This window comes from Lutra lutra, chromosome 5 (genome assembly GCF_902655055.1).
Source record: "Lutra lutra chromosome 5, mLutLut1.2, whole genome shotgun sequence".
NCBI classification, from domain to species: Eukaryota; Metazoa; Chordata; class Mammalia; order Carnivora; family Mustelidae; genus Lutra; species Lutra lutra.
Window position 1 is genome coordinate 105,863,555 of NC_062282.1, and position 24,177 is coordinate 105,887,731.

General features: G+C 40.1%; 1 protein-coding gene across 1 annotated transcript in view; it reads right to left on the reverse strand.

Moving 5' to 3' along the window:
* Nucleotides 1–24,177, reverse strand: part of ARSB (arylsulfatase B) — a 169,430-nt gene that overhangs the window by 62,634 nt on the left and 82,619 nt on the right. The window contains exons 5-6 of the mRNA XM_047731752.1: nucleotides 22,103–22,346; nucleotides 1,477–1,547 (exon numbers count right to left, since the gene is read on the reverse strand). Coding sequence (XP_047587708.1) covers nucleotides 1,477–1,547; nucleotides 22,103–22,346 — 315 coding nt within the window. The remainder of the gene's footprint in view (nucleotides 1–1,476; nucleotides 1,548–22,102; nucleotides 22,347–24,177) is intronic.

Below are 24,177 nucleotides of genomic sequence, written 5' to 3' on the forward strand. Positions count from 1 at the left end.
CTCAATTCACAATTAGCTACATATCAAGTGTTTAAAAGCCACATATGGCTAATGGCTACCATACACACCTACAACCACCCTGCCTCTCTCACTGACATGTGAGAGAAATAGCAGTTTCTCCATACTATATCCATCCCGACCTGCTTCAGGCCCTTTTCTTTCCACTGGGGTCCTAATTCTATCACAGCAATCTTCCATTTAGTCAAGAAATCATCACTGAGGGCCTATCCACTGCTGGGTATTCATGTTCACTTACAAGGAGGAAAAGATAAATAAGACACAGACCCTAACTTCCAGGAGCTCTCACCTTGGTGGGAAATGAAGGCACATACAAGAGAATTTGCTGAAGGCTCTACACACAGATACACACAAAAGGCTGCTGAGGAAGGATTTTCTGGGGTTCCAAGAAGCATTCGCATACATGGGACATTTATGTTGAGTTTTAAGGGATGAAGAAAAATCGTGGAAGGGCAGGGAAAGGTGTTTCAGCCACAGAGAAAAGCATATTCAAGACAAAACAGGATGATCTGCATGTGTCTAGCAGTGCAAGGACTGGCTGGATGTGGCTGGTGGGGAGAGCAGGGGCTCAAGTGCCCATTGACACACAACCAGTGTGAGGTTGTTGTCTGCGCAGGAAAATCCCAGGGCAAGTTGTGGCACGGACCGGAGAGGACAAAGAAGTCAGGAAAGCCTGAAGGACAGAATGAAGGAATAAAGGGTATGGCCGTATGTCTAGAAAGGAGGGAATGTCAGCGCCCAAGGGAATGAATGAAATGGAAGAGCACTGTTCTGTGAAGAGTCTTCAGATGACGCTTAATGATGGAGGCTGGGCAAAGGGCCTAAGAGCTAAGGCTTTCCAGACCCGAACTCACCAGGCTAGGGTTCACAGGGCCACTAGCGTGGAATTTTAAACAGAACTATTACAATCTGTTGTGATCTGAGAGCCAAAATGGCTTCTTTCCTTGAAGAATGAATGGGGCTACCTATTGCTTAACTTAGGCAGGACACAAAATCAAGCCAAATGACTTCCAGGATTGCTAGGGAAGCCACACTTGGGATACGCAGGTGCTGGGCAGCACCTGGCCAGCTCCACTGCATGATGTGGTGGCTTATCTGATCTTGGGTTCCCTGAAGAAGGCTCTGAAACTCTCACGTGAGAAGACAGCAACAACAACATGACCTTCCCAGGGAGGAGGAGCCACTGAGAGCCTACGGTAAAGTTGAGGCAGGGAGATGGAATGGCGTGAAGGCCATATAGCCAGTAAGTGAAGAGAGAAAAACAGCATCTACCCTCCAGGGCACCAAAGCGACAGTGAGGTCAGCAGAACTGGTATTACGCAGAACTGTTTGTCCTGAGCGCAAACTCAGGAAAAGGATCCTAGAAAAGGATTAAGTGAGGCTGGGGACACACTAGGCAATAAAATGTCTTCGCGAGCTAAAGCGATTAAGTTTAGTAGCAATAAATGAGGTACTCACATGGTGAAATATCCACAAAGTTTGGGTCGATATTATGCAGCAGCTCCATTCTGGGGGACGGGCTTCCTTCGCTAGAAGAGAATTTTTTAGGAAACATTAATTTCCTCTCTCAAATTAAGACGATGACTTTTAATACTTCCTTCCCTTGTACTTACAGGAAACAACAAGCTTGCCAATTAACAACTTTGTCATGAATTCAGAGATCTCTAAAGTCTGTAGTTGGTGCATCTTTAACTCATTATTATTTGTCTACATTATAGTAATGACTGAACATCTAATAAGATGGTCAGTGTCAAGCATATGACAATTAAACGATACTCTTAACTGTGACCCTTTGCAATACACGTTGTGGCTGTATTTATACATGATCATTCTTTACAAAGCAGAAATGAGAGGGGCACCTGGATGGCTCAGTCGGTTAAGCATTTGCCTTCGGCTTGGGTCATGATCTCAGGTTCCTGGGATCGAGCCCCACATCGGGTTCCCTGCCCAGTGGGGAGCTTGCTACTCCTTCTCCCTCTGCCTGCCTCTCTGCCTACTTGTGCTCTCTCTGTGTCAAATAAATAAAACCTTTAAAAAAATTTTAAAGAAAGGGGGAAATGAGAACTCAAGTCATTCTGTGTACACTTCACATTGACCGTTCACAGGGAGATGAGGAAAGAACATCTATCAGGACAGTGGCATCAATACTACAGTCACAACCTATGTTAGTGGTGAAAAGGAACTTGGGGATCACAGTCCAACCCCTTATGATATGAGGAAGGCAGACAAAGTTATTGGCCAAATATTAGATCATGTGACTCTCAAAATGGTGTTCTGAAAAAGTTGGGAGCATTAGAGCACCTGGGTGGCTCAGTAGGTTAAGCGTCCGACTCTTGGTTTTGACTCAGGTCATGATCTTGAGGTCATGGGATCCAGGCCCGCGTTGGGCTCTGTGCTCAGTGTGGAGTCTCCTTCAGTTTCTCACTCCCTCTCCTTCCTGCTCATTCACTCTCTCTCAAATAAATAAAATCTTCAAAAAAAATTGGGAACATTACCATCACCAAATGTATGTGGGGTGTACATGATGTACCCAGGACATTTTGCTAGTATAGACTCAGCCTTATGTAAAAAATAATTTTAGTTGTTGGGAGAGTACTAAGGACTGCTTGATAACCTAATAAAAGGTTGCAAAGTACTGTTAACACTGTAGGATTTGTATACACCTGAAAAACCACTAAGGTCCCTGATGTAACCACGAGGACATGTTTTCAGGTGACCCAATATCCACACCTCAAAATCACAGGTAGCTGTCTACAGCAGTGGCTTGGGATTTCAAGTCAAGAAAATTTCAAAAAATCTGGGTTGTGATTGGCCATGTTGTATTCGCCAAGAAAAAAATTTTAAAACAAAATTGATTTAAAAAAAACCGCAAACTTCAACTACCATCACCATTATATTACAAAATAAAGATTTTTTTTTTTTAAAGTGTGGGTGGGCAGCACACAGAGGGAGAGGGAGAGCAAGAATTTTAAGCAGGCTCCACACCCAGTGGTGGCAGACTCAGGGCTTGGTCTCACAACCCTGAGATCACGAACTGGTCCAAAATCAAGAGTCAGATGCTTAACCAACTTAGCTACCCAGGCACGCCCAAAATAAAGATAATTCTAATAGCAAAAAAGGTAGGAAGACTATGATCGCAGAAAAACATGACAGCTCTTCAAACTGAATGTATTTAACTTTTGTATGCTTTCAGATTCCCTTGCTCTTCTCTACTCCATAAAACACCCTAATTAGAGAGTGGGAGGAAATCCACAGGGATGCCCCTAGTCCTGGGGGCACAGGCAGCACTGTTGGGGAGAGGGGGCATATTTCCCGGGACTCTTCTCATTTTCTTCTTGAGGCAATTATCTGATTGTGATGAAGACTACCAACGAGTCCAATTTGACAAGAACTAGGATTTGATTGCAGAAGCTCTGAATGCAAGAAGGGATGATTAGCAAACAAAATGGTGAATGTGAGAAAATCCAAACAGGATGTTGATGATGTGGATGGGGTCTAATTTGTGGGTTTAATGCAAATAGAGTTAAAATCTGGATGATAATAATAGTGAGTAAGTCAGGAGGGGAAATCAGAATGAGTGCATTCTATGAAGTTTTCACTTTGTTCAGAAGAAGTTAATACTACTAATGAAATATAGGTTTAGCTAAGTAAAATTTGCAGGTTAAAATTCTAAAGTAACTTGAGGGGTGCCTGGGTGGCTTAGTGGGTTAAGGCTCTGCCTTCGGCTCAGGTCATGATCTCAGGGTCCTGGGATCAAGGCCCGCATCAGGCTCTCTGCTCAGCAGGGAGCCTGCTTCCTCCTCTCCCTCTGCCTGCCTCTCTGCCTACTTGTGATCTCTCTCTGTCAAATAAATAAATATTTTTTTTTAAAAAGAATAATATGTAGATACAAGGAGACATTAATATTCCCATCCATTCTTCTTGCTGGCAAGAATTTCCCTCATGAAATATACTGGCATAGTTATAACTTTAATTTCTAAGACATGTTACAATATTCCCTCCCATGTGAGAGTCTCATTTTAGAAATGTGTCAGTGTCAAATATAGCTAAGTCACACAGTCTACTCACCATGAACTGCATATAAAGAAGATACAGTGTCATCTGTTATCCAGGGATTTTCCCCTATTTTTCAGATATGGTATAGTTTGCTGTACAAGCAACACTATCTTTGCTAGACTGTGGATTCCATTTGTGGCATTTAAATCTCTGAATAATGATGGATGATGTTCATGGGAAATGATTTTCCAACAATGATACAAGTTAATGCAATGACCTCGTTTTATTACCGCAAGCTAGCATGGGTTTTTACTATGGCAAATGTTCAGGCTCCAGAGTGATAGGAACAAAGCAGTGCTCTCTAATTAGTTTCTTTCTTCTCTTTCTTTCTTTTTTTAAAATCTTATTTATTTATTTTGCAGAGAGAGAGACAGCAAGAGAGGGAATACAAGCAGGGGGAATGGGAGAGGGAGAAGCAGGCTTCCGGCCTAGCTGGGAGCCAGATGTGGGGCTCGATCCCAGGACCCTGGGATCATGACCTGAACCAAAGGCAGATGCTTAACGACTGGGCTACAGAGGCGCCCCTCCAATAAGCTTCAAGGATCCTTACTGCACGATGCTCACTAGCCACCCAGCTTACATGAATGACAATGGCAGTGAATAGGCAAATAATTACGTAAAGAAAAAGAACTACAACATGTTGTTCACATTGACCACTAAGGACAGAAAGCCATCTCTAAACCAGTGAAATGGGCAGGTTTCATCCTTGTCCATAACAACTACACTAGAGTGATCTGGGGGTTTCTTTGTTTTGGCCAGGCATTAATGAGCATTTATTATGTGCCACGTATCATTTTAAATGCTTTACCCATATTATCATATTGAATCTTTGACACTGTGACACAGATATAACATAGGCACAGACCAGTTAAGTGACTTACAAGATCATGTGGTTGAACAGGGGATGGAATTGGCTTTGAAACTCGGGCAGAGTTTCAGACTGACTCCTGAATTCCTCACTTCTAACCACTATTTAAAATTGTCTTCTTAGCAAGATGCAGACAGGACCTCAGTTTCTCCTTGAATGTCCTACATTTCCATTCATTCAGCTTATCTTTAAGGCTCCATTACCAAATATCTCTACTAACTTCAAATGCCTCTATTAACTAGAGACAGAATCCCTTTCTCCATCTTCTTCTCTTACAAACTTGTATAAAATGGTATACAGTTAATTATCTTTTTAAAAAAGATTTTACTTATTTATTCATCAGAGAGAGAGAGTGAGTGAGCATAAGCAGGGGGAGAAGCAGGCTTCCCATCAAGCAGGGAGCCCAGTGTGGGGCTCGAACCCAGGACACCGGGATCATGACCAGAGTCGAAGGCAGACGTTTAACCCACTGAGCCACCCAGGCATCCCCAAGTTAATTATCTTTGATGACATTTTAGTATTCGATTTTAATTGACCTCAAATTTTATATTATCTGGATTAGCTTTAAAAATAATAGGGCAAGAAGACACCGATCAGTAACTAGTTTCCAATATGCTATAAATATTTTCTCAAAGTCTACAGTTTCAGACACTGAGATCACAGCCCTGTCCATTTATAAATAGAGTTTCCAGTTTTTGACTTTCATTTTCCAACTAGTTGAAGGGTGGGGCAATAAAATATTTCCCATAAATAAATGAAATGCTTTTATATCCCATATTCATTTTACCATGAGCTGCTGGCCATCTGTCATAAAAGACACACCCTAAAAAGCAGTATCAAATTTTTAGAAACAGAAATAGCCATGATGATATTTTCTGAGGAAAAAAAAAAAAGTTACTGATTAAAAAATTCACAACAATATGGTGAGTGCTATGAAGTGTGTAAGCCTGACAATGCACAGACCTGTACCCCTGGGGCAAATAATACATTTTATGTTGATAAAAATAATTTTTAAAAAATTCAAGACACACCCAGAGTAATGTCCATCCTGTCATCTCTTCGTGAGCAATGTCATCATTGTTACTATCTTCATCTCAAGCTACTGAGTCATGACTGTGTTCCAGGCACTGTGCTGGGTGTTTTATACACACTCTTCACTAAACCCTCACCTAAGTGCCTATGAGGTAGGTAGTTACATTTTACACAGGAGGGAACTGACGGTTGCAACTGTTAAGTAACTTGCCCAAGGTCACACAAACAATAAATGGGGAAGATAAGATTTGAAACAGATCTAACCACAGAGTTCACATTTTTTAGCCTTTATACAATTGACCCTCCAACAATGTAAGGGTTAGGGGTGCTGACCCTCTGGGCAATCAAAAATCCACGTACAAGTTTTGACTCTCCCCAAAACTAACAATTAGTAGCTTACTACTGATCAGAACCCTTACCGATAACATAAACAGTGGATTAACCTGTATTTTTAATGTTATATGTTTATATACTGTGTTCTTACAATCATGTAAACTAGAAAAGAAGAAATGCCATTATGAAAATCATAAGGAGGGGTGCCTGGGTGCCTCAGTGGGTTAAGCCTCTGCCTTTGGCTCAGGTCATGATCTCAGGGTCTTGGGATCGAGGCCTGCATCGGGTTCTCTGCTCAGCAGGAAGCCTGCTTCCTCCTCTCTTTCTGTTTGCCTCTCTGCCTACTTGTGATCTCTCTCTCTGTCAAATAAATAAATAAAATCTTAAAAAAAAATAAAGAAAACCATAAAGAAATACATTTACTGTACTACACTGTATTTGTATTAAAAAATCCATGTATAAGTGGACCCAGACAGTTCAAACCTGTGTTGTTCAAGGGTCAGTGGTACCAGTGAAATTCCTGGTGGGGCTTCTTTTCCTTGTTATGTGGGTCCAGGTGATATAAGGTTTCCGTAAATCTCATGCTCCTTGAAAAGCCATTTTAACATGCAAACATAACCATGAATAAAGAGTTTAGGCATGGAAATTATAAGATTTTGACTAAATTTGGTGAGGAAATATATAACTTAAATTCATTTGACATAGAGTTATATATGGAGAGATTATTTTCATGGATATTTTTATTAAGAAATCTTATTAAATTTTTAAAGTAGGCTACTTAAGAAATAAGTAGTATTAAGAATAACTGAATCACTCCCCTAAGTATAGTCTTTTCCTATTCATTATTGAAAAATAATTGGTAGGACTTCTGGGTTAGTATCAGGGCAAACTAGCAGGGCCTAATATGCCTTTCTTCCAATTTCTGTGATAATACCCATGAAGAATTACAAAAAGATGAAAACTGGCAAGAGCGCTGGAAACTAAAGAGAAGACCAGATGCCAAAGTCTCCAGGGGATTTTCACTAATGCCAATGTTGAAGAGATTAACAACATATTTTTGGATTCTACCATAAGAATCAAAACCTGATCCCAAAGAAAACGGAAAAAAGACAGATTCACTTTGTCTACTTCTAGCTATGGGACTCTGAGGTTGCCCTAAAGAAAAAAGGGTCAATGATCTCCCAAGAGCTGTCTTCAGAACTAGCCCATCAGGTTTTTCTTCTTCACTCCCAACTACATCCATCCCTATGTCCACCCGGGCAGCAAACACTAGACTACACAAGAGGAAACAGAAGAAACGAGGCATAACATGTAGTATCCTTGCATGGGAAGTCACCTAACCAAAAAACAAAAAAACAAACAAAAAACCCCCCAAATCTGAACCAACTCTTAGAGCACTACATATTGTGGACTTAGGGTAGAAGCTCTCTCTCTCTCTCTTTTTTTAAAGACATTTATTTGAGAGAGAGAGAGAGAGAGAGCACACAAGCAGTAGAGAAGGGGCAGAGGCAGAGGGAGAGGCAGACTCCCGCTGAGCAGGGAGCCCGATGCGGGACTCAATCCCAGTATCCCCAAGATCATGACCTGAGCTAAAGGCAGACACTTCACTGACTGAGCCACCCAGGTGCCCCAGGGTAGAAGCTGTTTTATAAAAAAAGGTTGGTAAAGTAGAGAATAAAAAAAATAATACATCATTCCTTAAATATTTTTCTTTGACTTAAAAACACATACCTATTCAGATGGCAGTCTTTGAATGCAGGGCTACTGTTTAGAATTCTCTACCATCCTTATTTCGTCAACCATACTTATAATGCTTCTTTATAGTTCCTACGGCTGTTTTTTTTTTAAATTTTTTATTTAAATTCAATTTAGCTAATATACACTGTATTATTAGTTTCAGGGATAGAATGTAGTGATTCATCAGTTGCATGTAACACCCTAGGGCTGTTTTTCTTAAACTGGAGAAGAGCCTAAGAACATGTGACTTTCCAGATTTCCACCAAAAAATGGTGGTCATCTAAATTTTAATCTCTCTACATATTCTCCTTAGAAACCATATGGAAAAGGAAAGAAAATTGGGGTGGCTGGGTGGCTCAGTCAGTTAAGTGTCTGCCTTTGGCTCAGGTCATGATCCCAAGGTCCTGGGATCAAGCCCCACATCAGGCTCCTTGCTCAGTGAGGAGCCTGCTTATCTCTCTCTCTCTCTCTCCCTCTCTCTCTCTCTCTCGCCTAAGCCTACAACATAAGTGGGAGACAGAACGTGTTTAAACCCTGGGAGGTTGTGAGGAAATAATCATCTGAGACCTGAAGAGTCAGTGCGAGTGTCAACCAGGGCAGAGTCAGGCTGGCGTCATGCAAAAGAGGATGAGGGGGCACAAGAGGGTAAGGACTCAGACTGCACCTGGTAAATTAAATCCCAGGGATAGAAGATTGAGATACAGGTAGACACCAAGTGGATCAGAAGACTGGCCCCCGGGGAGTCCAAGGGGAGGGCTTGGACAGTGTGCAGGACAAGAGTGATGGTCTCAGGCGGTAGCAATCTGACAGGAGCAGTTGAGGAACAGGTGTCTTGTGGAAAGTGAATGGTAAAGGGGAAAAAGGAAAAGGCAAAGATCAGGGTCCTACTGACACAACCTAGTATCACAGAATCACAAGAAGGCAGACCAGAAAAGGGCAACGTTTATTTTAAAAAGTGCACTTTGCTATAGCAGTAGAAGAAGGTGTTCTTGAACTAAGAACTTAATTATACTCTCAAAAGCCCACCCCCTTAGACTGCCTGCTATTATAGGTCCAGGAAAAGCTGACATATGAAAACGTGAACAACGAAAGCATCTAAATAAAGTTACCATAGGAGTTTAAAAAATAGGAGATGAGAATTCAAAACTTTTGGCAAATGAAAACACTGCCCCCATTATGTCAAAAAAAAAAAAAAAAAGAAAGAAAGAAAGAAAGAAAGGAAAAAGAAAAAAAAGCACCACAATGCAGAAGGAAATTGTTACATGCTATTTCAACATGAATTAAACAGTTAAATCAGCAACTGCCAATATAAAAAAAAAACCCTGAATCAAAAAATTTTAAACTCTGACACTGAACTAAGAAACTAAAAGAAAAGACAAAAATCTCAGTAATGAAGGGATAGTATGCATATATATCCCAGTATATATAACTGAAAGTATATGAGGCATATAGGGAATAAAAATGAAAAGAGAGAAGATAATTCGGAATAAAGAAAAAGGATCAGAGAGAAACAGAAATAAAAGACATGGAAGTAAGATTCAGTAATATTTATAATTGCAGTCCCTGAAAAAGAAACACAGTGAAACACAGTGAAACAACAGTGAAATACAGTATTTAATACTATAGTTCAAAAGTCTCTGAAATAAAAGATCTGAATGAACAGATTGAAAGAACTCACTGTATATCTAAGAATTTACAGGGTTCCCTTCAAGACAGAGCTAGTAAAAGTCTTAGGCTTTAAATCACAATAATAATAAAAATCTTCTGAGCCTCCAGGCAAAAAGATGAAGTTACTTGAAAAAAATCAAATCAAATCATGTTGACATTAAATGTATCAACAGCATCATAAAAAGCAAATAAAAGTGGGGTAATATTTTTAAGAAATTCAAGGAAAGAAAGTCTGAGACAAGGATTTCATATCAGTTGAACTGTTTTCAATTATGTTGTAGAAAATGCTTTAATAAATAGTCAAGAATTCAAAGAATCCTGAGAAATCTTTTAAAGAATTAATTCTTCCAACTAAGAGATAATTGAGAATATTTTAGAAATTCAGAAGTGGTTAGCATGGAATATATTTATGTAGATCTAAGAACAAAATAAAATTGTGAGTAAGGACAGAAGAACAGTATTCTATATATTATATGTTTTGACCAGGTACAAATCATACAACTAAGAATAAGACTGGAAGAGACACGCAAAAGCGTTGAGTTAAATACACTACTTAATTTCCTTAGTGGTAATAAGTAGGAGTCAAAGATGCCATTGGAAGCTCACAAACCAAATAGCAAAGTAAAAAAGGAGGGCTAAGGGGCGCCTGGGTGGCTCAGTGGGTTAAAGCCTCTGCCTTCGGCTCAGGTCATGGTCCCAGGGTCCTGGGATCGAGCCCCGCATCGGGCTCTCTGCTTGGCGGGGAGCCTGCTTCCTCCTCTCTCTCTCTCTGCCTGCTTCTCTGCCTGCTTGTGATCTCTGTCTGTCAAATAAATAAATAAAATCTTAAAAAAAAAAAAAGGAGGGCTAAGAGAATTATATACAGATCCTCCAATAAACCCACTTTAAATTGAAAATATAATATAGTGAAAATTCATTTAATATACCCAACCTATGAAACACCATAGCCTAGCCCATCTCAAATGTGCTCAGAACACTCATATTAGCCTCAGATTAGGGCAGATCATCTAACACAAGCCTATCTTATAATAAAGTGTTAAATATCTCATATAATTTAATAAATACTGTACTGCAAGTGAAAAATAGAATAGCTGTCAACATATTGCTTGTTAACCTTCATGATCACGGGGCCGACTAGGAGCTGCGGCTTGCTGCAGCATCACAAGAGAGATCATACCGCATAGTACTACACTGGGAAAAGATCAAAAGTCAGACTTTGATGTATGGTTCATTCAGTATGCATATGTATGCATTCAGTAGACTGCGTATCACTTTTGCACCCTCACAAAGTCAAAATCATAAATCAGGGACAATGTGTAAAGATATTAGGATAGGGGCGCCTGGGTGGCTCAGTGGGTTAAAAATCTCTGCCTTCAGTTCGGGTCATAATCTTGGGGTCCTGGAACGAGCCCCACATCAGGCTCTCTGCTCAGCAGGGAGCCTACTGCCCCCTCTCTCTGACTGCCTCTCTGCCTACTTGTGATCTCTCTCTCTCTGTGTCAAATAAATAAATAAAATCTTAAAAAAAAAAGATACTAGGATAAAGGGGAACACTAGAAAAGCACACAAATCATTCTAAATATTAAAAGAACTAAAAAATCAAAGGTCAAAGATAAGAGTAAGTATAGCATAAAACGATACAACAAAGGTAGGGATAAAAATACCAGTCATAGCAATATATATCAACTCATCTACCAAAACAAAATATTTTCTGACTGGATCACCAAGAAAAGCCTAACAGTATACCTAACAACTATAGAAACGCATTCTTTTCAAGTTCAGGGGCAGAGACAACAACAAAGATCATATGTAGAGCCAAGGTCAAATTCAAAAGGACTCAATAATATAAAGTATGTCCTCCGACCACACGGAACTGAACTAAAAATCAATAACTACAGAAAACCCAATGTATTTATAAATTAACACACTTCTAAACACTTAGGTCAAAGAAGAAATCATTTGCACCATCCCCACTGTTATATCTACCACTAATTTTGACATAAATTCTACCTTGTCAGATACCAAGATTAGAATCTCAGTTTTCTTTGAGTTTGCAGGCAAACTCTTATTGTAATGGTATTTACCAGAAGACAATAAAGCAATTGAACAGAATCCTGAGGAGAAGAGATTTGGCAAGAATTGTGAGATTATTATTTATGTTTGAAGGTAACAGATATCTCATATGGAAAGATTTAAAAAAAAAAAAGACCCTCATGCCTGGGTGGCTCAGGCAGGTAAGCATCTGACTCTTGGTTTCAGCTCAGGTCACGATCTCAGGGCCCTGAGATTGAGTCCCACATCAGGCTCGGGCTTAGCAAGGGGGCTGCCTGTCCCTCTCCGTCTGCTCCTCCCCAGGACCCTCACTCTCTCTCAAATAAATATAATCTTAAAAACAAAACAAAACACCCTCATCATTTATGTACCTCTACTGAAAATTGCTTTAAAATATAAAGCAACCAACCAAAAGATTTATTGAAATTAAGAACTGAAGGACGGCAAAGCTACATAATAAAAGAAGTGTTAGTAACATTAAAGACAATTAAGCATACAGATCAACATACATAACTTCTCTACGTGCAATTACAAAGTTGAATACAGAAGAAAAAACTTTTTGAAAAGAAGAGTTAAAAGATTTATAATATTCTGTTTCAGAAAGCTGGGTCTAGGGCGCCTGGGTGGCTCAGTGGGTTGAGCCGCTGCCTTCGGTTCAGGTCATGATCCCAGGGTCCTGGGATGGAGCCCGGCATTGGGCTCTCTGCTCAGCAGGGAGCCTGCTCCCTCTCTCTCTCTGCCTGCCTCTCTGTCTACTTGTGATCTCTCTCTGTCAAATAAATAAATAAAATCTTTAAAAAAAAAAAAAAAGAAAGCTGGGTCTATGATCCCAGGTTAAATTAACAAGCACATGAAAGTGGAAAATAAGCTGAAAAATATTGATCAAGAAAGCAAAGACACGATAAAATTTTCTTTGACTATTTCTGCCTCCAGCTAAGATGGACTAGCATGCAGGGTGGACATAACCTCCTACCTAAAACAACCTAAAGAAAAACAGACAGAATGTATGGAGTAACAGTTTTCAAAACAGGGACTCTCAGGCAAAGGACAGCGATCTCTGAGGGGTAGGAAACAAAGGAGGTGAATCCTACCATTAAACCCAGCTTAAAGTCACCTTGAGAGAGTTTCCAGACCCTGGTGCAGAGAATGGGAATTGAGGCATAGCCCAGTGGACTGCTTGAGTTCAGGAGGCAGAGCTGAGGGTCCAGAGAGACCAAGGGATCTCAAATTCATAGGACGGAGTAGCAGAGAAGAGAAAGCTGCCCAGAAAGAGATTCTCAGAGGGGCCCTTAGAGTATTTAGCTGAGCACTGATCAGATGTTCTTGAGGGAACTACCTCAAACTGAGGAAAGAACCATGTGAAAAGATGAAAGGGAACAGTGCCCAGCATTCATACAGACTTGGGACCAGCACGTGCTCCCTCCAGCCAGATTCGCAGGACACTGAGTAGATTACTGGGGAGGTTCTGACTCAGTAGTGGAAAAAAAATAGCCCTAGACTGAGCACAGGTCTGGACCTGCCTAATAAATTACAATGCAACAACCAGAAGAATCAAACTAAGTTTCTAAGGAACTACATCTCAGAACGAAGCAAGATTTAGAACAATACATAAATATCTAGCACCTAACAAGGTCAAATGCACAATGTCTATGTGCATCAAATCAAAGATTAAAAGTCATCGAAGCATGACCCATAGTAAAGAGAATAATCATTCAGTCATATCCAACCCAGAACTGACATGGATGCTGGAATTAGCAGGAATCATTACAAGTTATTTTAGGGGCTCCTGGAGGGCTCAGTTGGTTAAGCGTCTGCCTTCAGCTCAGGACATGATCCTGGGGTCCTGGAATTGAGCCCCATGTCAGGTTCACTACTCAGTGGGGAGCCTCCTTTTCCCCTTCCCTCCCTCTGCCCCTCCCCACACACGCCCCACCACATCACTCATGCTCATGCTCTCGCTCTCTCTCGTGTGCTCTCTCTCTCAAGTGAATAAATAAGAAAATCTTTAACAATGACAAAAAAGTTATTTCGACTATATTCTGTATGTTCATAAAGTTACCTAGAGACATGGAGGATATAAAAAAGACCCAAATGGACCTCTAGAAATGAAAACCTACAAAGGGTGAGATGAAAAATAGACTGAAGAGAATTAATGGAAGATTAAGTATTGAGGAAAAAAAAATTGCAGGCACAGCAATAGAATCTATCCAACATGAAATACAGAGGAAAAAATAATGCTTAAAAAAAAAAAAGGAAGGGGCGCCTGGGTGGCTCAGTGGGTTAAAGCCTCTGCCTTCGGCTCAGGTCATGATTTCAGGGTCCTGGGATCGAGCCCCGCACCGGGCTCTCTGCTCAGCAGGGAGCCTGCCTCCCCTCCTCTCTCTGCCTGCCTCTCTGCCTACTTGTGATCGCTGTCTGTAAATAAATAAATAAAATCTTAAAAAAAAAAAAGACTGATATCTCCACTCTTCCCAAATTTAATTTTCCAGGTTTAATCTCATTCAACCTAGTATATAAAATGCTTTCTTTTTTTTAAATTTAACAAAATAATTCTAGAGCCCAGAAAGAAATTTAAAAAGTGGGACTAGTCAAGAAAATTTTGTAAAGAAAACAGAATGGAGACGTAGATAACTAATTTTTACCAGGTATTTAAACATACTTTAAAATGTATATTACAACAGATTACATATTACAACAGTGAAGTGTTAACATGAGAACAGCTAGGTCAGTGAACTAAACCAGAGAGCACCAAGACAGAAGACAGGAGTAATAAGAACTTAAAATACAATTAAAGTGGTACTAAAGTCAGTGAAAACAGAAACATTCAATAATAATAATAATAATGTAAATATTATTCAATAATTTTTCAATAATCAGTCTGGGTTGTTTTGGTAATACTTGAGATTAAGTATCATCTTAGTTCAGAGGTTGTTGACCTTTGGCTTATTGACCATTATGTTTCACTGGCCTTCATGGTATTTTCCCTTCAGTTTTCCTCTCGAAATTGAAACCATAGTGGGTTGTTATTGTTGTTAGCTTTTATGTATTTATTTGAGAGAGAGTGTGGGCACAAGGGGCAGAGGGGGAGGTAAAGGGAGAAGCAGGCTCCCCACTAAGCAAGGAGACCAATGCAGGGCTAGATCCCAGGAACCTGAGATCATAACCTGAGCCAAAGGCAGATGCTTAACCAACTGAGCTACCCAGGTGCCCCAAGTTTTAAGTTTTGAAGTTATTAAGTTTTTAAAATATTTTACATCATCAGATAATATTTGCTTGTCACTATTGTCATGTTATAACATCAAGAAGAGTTTCCCATAAGAAAGAAAAAAGGTACCTACCATTATGATTAGGGGGTTCTGTTTTTATTTACATAAGTGTAATTAAATATAAAATAAGTTTAAAAAAAGTAAGAGAAAAAACATTGTGAGATATCGATCATTTGAAATGTCTTAATGCAACCTACAGGCTGCTTACCACGTTGAAAGGCAGAAAAAGCTATACAGAACTGGAAAGAACCTGGAGAAGCTGTGTCTCTACAGATGAAAACATGCACTGTGGTTGGAAACAGAAGAAAAACTGAAGCAGTTGAAGGAGCTCCTGTTGCAAACAATGTCACTCTCTCCAGAACGGCCAGTTCTTCTAAAATTTTAATATTTGGAAGCAGGTCTAAGAGGAACTGATAACGATACCGCTAGCGAAACCTCTGATGCTCACGGCACGGCCAACTCTATCAGTGGGATTCCTGTTTCAGGACACCCTTTTGAAATTTTCAAAAATTAGCATTATCTTGAAACTGGCATTCCAAGTAAATACCTGACCGGAAGAAAGTTCCAGAACCCTGGGCACAGATCAAGTGTCTCTGACACTTGGCTGTCCATTTGTTTTCGATGTTTTGGAGAAAGAAGCTCCAGATGTCAATGTGACTGGATGCTTTCTCTGTCAGCATTCATGGGCGCCAAAGGTTGCACCACTCAGAACGAATGATGGCCTGCCTAATGCTGGGAGAAGCATCAACTTCAAGGCCAGAGGGGGTGAGTCATTTTTCAGGGTCTTTCATCAAGAAAGAGGAATTGAAGGAGAATAGTTCTTCACTTACTGAATAGAAATGTGCTGGATTTCCAGAGAAAAGTCTTAAAATGCTTAATTAAACTATGGGCAGCCATTTTACTTTTTTTTCAAACAGAAAAGGAAAGCCCACTCTCTCATGGTTTAGCATACTTGGACAATATTTTTGGCCATATCTCTTGGCTAAAGCCCTGTAGTCAGTATTACATATGCTGCTCAAGAATGGGGAGCTCCTGTTCTATAAGAGATGGGTCGCTGGGAGTTCACTATCCTTCTAACACTGAAGAGAGACTTTCCCCAATCTGTAGTCAAGGGTGACCAAACTTTTTCCAATTTCTTTGCAGGCAGAAGCAAACATGCCAAACTTCTAAAGGTTACTCATAATCAATATAATCTTAAGACTGAAATGTGGATATATCATCCAAAATTTGGTGATGTGGACAAACATCAAAGACTTAGACTTTGCCAAAGATAACAGCCTCAGCGAGCCGGGGACAGAAGAAGTAATTCCAACTGAATGCAACTATTTCTCAACTTAAGCCTACCCTTATTTGGCAAAGTGAACTACAAAGTTTTGACTCCATTTGCTATGGTGTACTTTTGCAAGCCAGGATTTTACAACACTTTTGCCACCAAAACAAAACAAAACCAAAATCAAAACTGGATGTCAAGCATGACTCATACGTTGTCATATAAAAACCACTCAAAACTTTCTCCTGCTTCTTTAAGTGAAACTGCAACAGCTTTCACAGTGCAATTAGTGATTAGCTGAAATTGAAGTTCAAGTTTGGCTTTGCTTGGAAATTTTTGCTTTATTTCCTTCTTATCATAAAGTAGGTATTAATCTTTGCATTAAAAATTAATGAGAGAGGGGTGTCTGGCTGGCTCAGTCCAAAGAGCATCCAAGTCTTGATCCTGCAGTTTTTGAGTTTGAGCCCCACACTGGGTATAGAGATTACTAAAAAAAAAAAAAGGGGGCGCCTGGGTGGCTCAGTGGGTTAAGCCGCTGCCTTCGGCTCAGGTCATGATCTCAGGGTCCTGGGATCGAGTCCCGCATCGGGCTCTCTGCTCAGCAAGAAGCCTGCTTCCCTCTCTCTCTCTCTCTGCCTGCCTCTCCGTCTACTTGTGATCTCTCTCTCTGTCAAATAAATAAATAAAAAATCTTAAAAAAAAAATTACATAAACTTAAAAAAAAGTAACAGATTTTCTTTGAAAAATTTTATGAGACAGGTATATAAAGAATGTTTCTCATATTTTTCTATGTGTAGCCGCATAGAAAAGAATGTATTACCAGTGCTGAATATCACAAAAATTAATTCTTTCCCAACTTTTGTGCATATGTTTAGGTACTTTTCTTGTGTAAATTCACAGCTCTCAGAGTCTCAAAGAGGTCTATGAATAAAAAACCTGGAGAAATAGATATTAGATATTGACCTCACATTACACATATCTCTCAACAGTTCAAGAACTATATGGAAGAAAATCAAAGCACCACACTTTGAAGAAAATATTTAGTGTATTTCAGGCTCAGAAAAAGTCTTCTGACCAAAAAAGCAAAAAAGAAACTGATTTCAGCAAGAAAACACAAACTTCATTAAATCAATGTAGAAAAGTCACAAACATTTTCAAAAGAGAAAATACAAATGGAATATAAAACATATAAAAACTAATTTCTTTAATAACCAAAAAAATGCATGTTAAAATGAGATGATTTTGCCTATGATATTTAACAAAGATGTTTTTAAAAGCTATATAAGGAAAATTTGTGAAGGAGATGAGAATTCTCATATACCAGTGGAGTAAGAGTACATTGGTACTTTCTTGGAACACAATGTTATAATGTCTGTCAAATGCTTTCAAAATGATCATCTCTAAATGGTGTAAGATATCTCGTATATGCGGAATCTAAAAAACAAAAGTGGATGGAGCTGGAACGCTTAGAAACAGAGAGCAGAATCATCGTTGCCAGGGCCTGCAGGGTAGGGGAAATGGGGAGATGTTGGTCAACGGGTACAGACTTCCAGCTATAAGGTGAGTGGGTTCTGAAGGTCTAATGTACAGCACGCTGACTATAGTTAACAATACAGTATTATATACTTGAAAGTTATTAAGAGAGGAGATCTTAAATGTTCTCCCAGCACACATAAAAATAGTAACTATGAGAGGTGACCAACCGGTTAACTAACCTTACTGGGGGACCACTTCCCTGGATATATGTGTATCAAATGATTATGATGTACATCTTAAGTTTACAAAATGTTTATATCTCAACAGAGCTAGAAAAATGAAGTTAAGCTATATCATTTTTCCTCACATTATGAATTCGCCAGTTGTAAGTCAGTCAGAGGAGAGAAAAGTGTGAGGTGATGGGTTTCACTGGATGACAGAACACAAACCACCCAACATGTCCCTTGAACAGACATCTCTGGTTGCTACTTGTTGCCTCATCATCGAATGATGAAATATAGAGACATTTTAACAAAATCGACCTCAGATTTAACTTGACACCTATCTTCTTCACTCTCCAAAATCAGGCAGACTTTTTCAAGGTCTGTGTTCCACAGCAACAAAAGAAAAAAAAAACCACTAAAAATGTATCCAATAAAACTGTGACATTTAAAAAAAAATAAGTCAATATGTAGAAGTCATTCTCTAGTTTAATAATTTAATTTTCAATAATTTCTATCTAGGGGGAAAAATCCAAAATATAGACAGAGATTTTTATGAAGAAATTCTTTACTCTGGTGTTAATGATAAAGAAATAAAAATCAACCATCTATATTAAGGGAATGATTAAGTATGTCAGTAAGTATGTCAGTAGTATTCAGACAGAATATGCAGTCACTAAAATAATGTTTGCAATGAGTTTCTTGAATGACATGATCAAAAGTGATGATGTGTTAAGTGAGGGAAAAAGGTAGTAAAAAAATGCTAGGAAGAAAAACTTTAAGGAAATATGACACATGTTTATGGTAGCATGTTTCCAGGTAACATTTGGGTGATTTTTTTATTGCCGGTACTTTGCCAATTAACCTCAGTGAGTATATATTACTGACACTCAAGGAAATTAAAATTGAGTGACCATGGAACACATGTGTACATCTCCAATTTAGATCACAAATAGGGGCAGAAATATTTTAAAGAAAAAGAAAAATATCATCTTGTATGAATGAGCAAATAATGAGTATAAACTTTCAAAACAACTAATGAGAGAAAAACTTTTATTTCTTGTCTTAGCTGTTCAATGATATGGTTATGGCTGAGCTCTCTTTAAATGGCAAATCATAAACTGGTCATCAAATCTAAACTGAAAAATCAACTTCTCAGGCAAGAACAGGAGGAGACAATTTGGGGCTGGTTAGGGTCCTCCCCCCGCAAATAGAATTGATTTATAAGAAGGACTGAGATAGGGGCGCCTGGGTGGCTCAGTAGGTTAAGCCGCTGCCTTCGGCTCAGGTCATGATCCCAGGTCCTGGGTTCAAGCCCCACATCGGGCTTTCCGCTCAGCGGGGAGCCTGCTTCCTCCTCTCTCTCTGCTTGCCTCTCTGCCTACTTGTGATTTCTCTCTGTCAAATAAATAAATAAAATCTTTAAAAAAAAAAAAAAAAGAAGGACTGAAATAATAGTTGGAGAGTAGGAAAAGGTAAAGAAGGAGCTTCCTGATGCTTCAAATTTTGCTTTTTGAGGAAAGATCTTTTAAATTTGGTAAATTCTCTAAAGAAAACTTGGGAACTTTGAGTTGCAGAATCATTAAAAGAAAAAGGATACAAATCAAATCAGATTTTCCCCTGGGTCTACAGGAAGTGAAGACCTTCCTCTGTCTCACCTCCTGGATGAGATTCATTACAAAGGAACGAACAGACGCCATGCTTGTGAGAGGCTGAACAGCCCTGCCGAAAGCTCCTTTCATCCACTCCTAAGCTCACAGGAAATTTTAAACTTCAGTGTTAAAACTTTAATAGCTATCAAACTTCCTTTGCATAAAGCAATCTTATGTCAAACCCTACTATTTATTTTTATTTGTGTTTTTATTTTTATTTTTCTAAGATTTTTATTTATTTATTTGATAAAGAGAGATCACAAGTAGGCAGAGAGGCAGGCAGAGAGAGAGGGAGGAAGCAGGCTCCCCGCTGAGCAGAGATCCCGACTTGGGGCTCGATCCCAGGACCCCGAGATCATGACCTGAGCCAAAGGCAGAGGCTTTAACCCACTGAATCATGCAGGTGCCTCTTTATTTTTATTTTTAAGGAGGCTCCCTGTCCTGGGTAGAGCCCAGTGCAGCACTTGAACTTACGACCCTGAGATCAAGACCTGAGCTAAGATGAACTAAGACATTTAACCATCTGAGCCACCCAGGCACCCCAAACCCTATTATTTTAATACTATCACTTACATAAAATTTGATAATATAAAGTTTAGAGGTAACCAGTAAATCTAGCACTTGGGATTGGTTAAATGATGGTATATCCAGACTGTGCACTGTGGATTAGAAACCTAAATGTCTACACAGACCAGGTAGCTAACATAAATGAATGAAGTGGGTCTGGGTTGGGATTTGGGGACAGAGTAGACTAGCGATTTGAAGAGGGAATACTTTAAGGAAAACATCAACTACTTGACTCCTGTCAGTTGGCTTTGTGGAAAGATGGGCCGTTGTGTGGCCACTTATTTTTTTTTTAATTTTATTTGGCAATAATATCAAATTTAAGGAAAGTTGCAAAAATAAGAAATAGTAAAACGACACCTATGCCCTCTACCCAGATTATCTTATTGTTAATATTTGACTCGGTTTGTATTTTTTCTCTCTGTATACACACAGACACAAAGATACACACTGTGTGTATGTCTTGAAATATAAATTGAAATACATAGACTCAATTTTTTCTGAACCATTTGAGGAGATGTAAACATGCTATCATGACCCTTAATTCCTCCTTCACTGCATATTTCCTAATAGAAACCTTACTAGTTTTGAGGGGTGCCTGGGTGGCTCAGTGGGTTAAGCCTCTGCCTTCGGCTCAGGTCATGATCTCAGGGTCCTGGGATCGAGCCCCGCATCAGGCTCTCTGCTCAGCGGAGAGCCTGCTTCCTCCTCTCTCTCTGCCTGCCTCCCTGCCTACTTGTGATCTCTCTCTCCCTCTGTCAAATAAATAAAATCTTAAAAAAAAAAAAAAAAAAAGAAACCTTACTAGTTTTGAGATGAGGCATGTGGAGTGGAAAGAGCATGAGGAGGTTGTCCCCTCCTGGCCCCTAGGGACTAGTCAGTCAGCCACTTATTCTCCCTCTATAACACCAAACTGAGATTAAATACTATTGCATTAGACAACTGCTATTCTATCAGTAAAAACAAAAACCTCCAATATATGTACATTTATTTCTAAATTGGATATAGGTACTAATCTTCTAATATATTATTTACCTTATAAAACATATTGTTAAGCAAAGGTAAAATAAATTAAAATATAACTTGCAGTTTTCTTCCTGTACCCTTGAAGGTGTGTATGTCCCCACCTTGGGTGCCATTTTTCTATACCATGGCGGCTAAGCAGGAAGAGGACGGCCACCATACCTGAGGCTGAGTCTGGCTTCTGCTCCCTAGTGTACTTCTCTTACTCTTACTGCTCCTAAGTGCACTCCTGCCCGCTCCCTCTACCACAATATGCTGTTTTATTGCTTTCATAGTGTTTATTGCTACCAGAAGTCATCTTGTTTATTTATGTGTTTACTTATTTATTTCTTCTCCCCCGCCCCCTACCCCTACCCTCCAACCCGGCTCTACTAGAATATAAGCTCCATGAAAGCCAGGATCTTCCTGTCTTATTTACTCCTACTTCCTCCACCCCTAAAACAGGGATGGTTCAAAAATGGGTGCTCACTAGATACTCCCTGGCTCACATTGTAGCTCTATCCCTTGCGTTGTCCTCCATTCTCCTAGCAGATGACAGGGCGGGTCCCTGACCCCCGGCAGGAAGCAAACAATACCCTATATTACCCCTTTGGGAAGATTCTCTGCTTAAAAAAAAAACACCTGTAGAGGGTGAGCAGCAGAAGACTATCTTCTTCTTCACGTAAAACACAGGGCCACAATCTCAAATCCAGGAGTTAAATATATATAATTACAATATTTCTAAAGACATTTCCATTAAAAAAAATAATTTGTTTGTAAGCCAAATTATTTTCATACAAAAGCTATCGTGTTCCCCTCAATCCTGTCAGGCTGTTCTTGCACTTTCTGCCCTGACAGGGGAAAAAAAAGGGAAGATGAGCAGGTACCTGATGGTTTTCCACACATCGAAGCCATCCAGAGGTTTGGTGCCATTGGTGCTTCCCCCCGCCAGGGTCACGAGTGTCGGCAGCCAGTCAGAAATGTGGATGAGCTCCCGGTTCTTTATACCCTTCTGTTTCAGCAACGGGCTTGCCACAAAGCCCACCCCTCGGATGCCTCCTTCCCACAGGCTCCATTTTCTTCCTCGGAGGGGCCAATTATTGCCCCCTGCCAAAGTCTGTCCTCCGTTATCTGAAACACAATTAGGTCTTTGCATGAGGGCAACACGAGACACATTTAAGAACAGAAGACTTCTATGTTGCTTAAGCACCATCTGGTGCTTAAGAACTAAAAAAGATGCCCCCTCCTTACTGGCTCCTGTCCCAACCTCCCCTCTCCCACCCGACACTCCGTCCATTACACAGACATAATCAGAGGGCAGCATGGCACCAGTCTGACGTGAGACCTTCGAATCCCCTCCGACAGGATCTCTGAAAAACAGAGCTCTGCTTGGGGTAGAGCCCTGTACTAATAATCAACGACTAGGTTGCGAATATACGTGTGCAATTTCATGTAACACAGGAGAAAGAAGCCAGGTACTCTGAGCCCCTCCCGGTCCACAAAAAGAAACCACAAGTGACATTGCACTCAGTGAGTTAAAGCTCCTGATGAGCAGGGACCTTTTAATTTTACTCACCAGGAAAAACTTTCTAACCTTTACCCTGGTAACTAAATTAAACTTCTCCTCCCTGGGGATTTGAACTCTTTCTTAAGTGTGAAAGTTGAACATGTCTCCAGCGGGCTAGATGTTTCTTGTAAACACAGCAGTTGGGTGGAAAAAATAACTGCCAGAAAAATTCCTCCCTTCTTGACAGGATGGCAAGACAAAGCTTCATCTGATGCACTGTGCCAGGGAAGAGAAAGGTTCTCTTCCAAGACAACTGAAGTTGAACCCCGAGGAGAAGTTACAAGAGTGACTGAAATTAAGTATCTTACCAGCTGGGGGGAACTCAGTTAGCAATTAAGTTGGACTGTAGGGGGGAAAAAGTGGTATTTCTTATATACTGAGGTTATAGAATCATGGGTTATCTCCAAAACTATCCATATACTTAGGGGACTCCACAGACGCATTTGAAAGAATGCTTATTTGCATACATATTACACCTCAATTAAATCTCCCCCTCAATCACTGTTATCCAAATGAACCACAGGAGGGCAGTAGGACAGACCTAATGTCTGTAGAACATTGTACGTAAAAATCCAACGCAGAAATCAAGACCAACACCACAGGAAACACATGGAAAGAGAAAGCACTGGCATTTCGTAAGCACCTACTATGCACCAGGCACCACTTCAAGTTTACATTATCTCTCCCAGAATTTGAAGTCTGAGAGACCTGGAATTGAAGCCTGATTGCCAACCATACACTAGCCGCATGGCCCAGGGCAATATGCTGCCCCAGTTTCCTTATGTTCAATGTGGAGATAGGAATTCTCAGCTCAGGTATTGTGATGAAAATGAAATGACACTGTTTAGGATCGTTGCTTGGCTGGGTACCTGGGATACCCTTAGCGCTCAGTAAGTGGTAGCTAATATTTATAACTCAGTCTAGTATCATAAGCACTTCGTTGTTAGAAAAAAAAAGAAGTTTTTAAAAGTCCAAATAGCTATTAAGTGGCAAAGCTAGCATTTGAACAAGGTCTGCATGACTTCCCAGGTGCCTTCAGCCCCCAGGGTGTCGTGTTTTACACCTACAGGTCATGGAATGCTTCCCTGCCCTATGAAAACCATAAGCCACAGTCTCAGCAAAGGGTTTACTCTCCTTTTGATACAGCAGAAGGTGATGCTATTTCAAGGTGATGATAATTCCCTTTAGAGGAACCTTTGTGGCTGGTGGGTAAGAAATTCAAGGCTCTCCTGCCAAGGAGGCTTCTGTTCAGATCCTTAGCACACGAGGTGCCTGGTTCTTCTCTGTGCTTCATGAAGGGAGGGAGAAGAGTGGAGCTAGGCTACGTGAAGGTGACAATTCTTCAGCACATGGGTGGGTGACAATCTGTCTCACCACTTGCCATCACAGACTTAT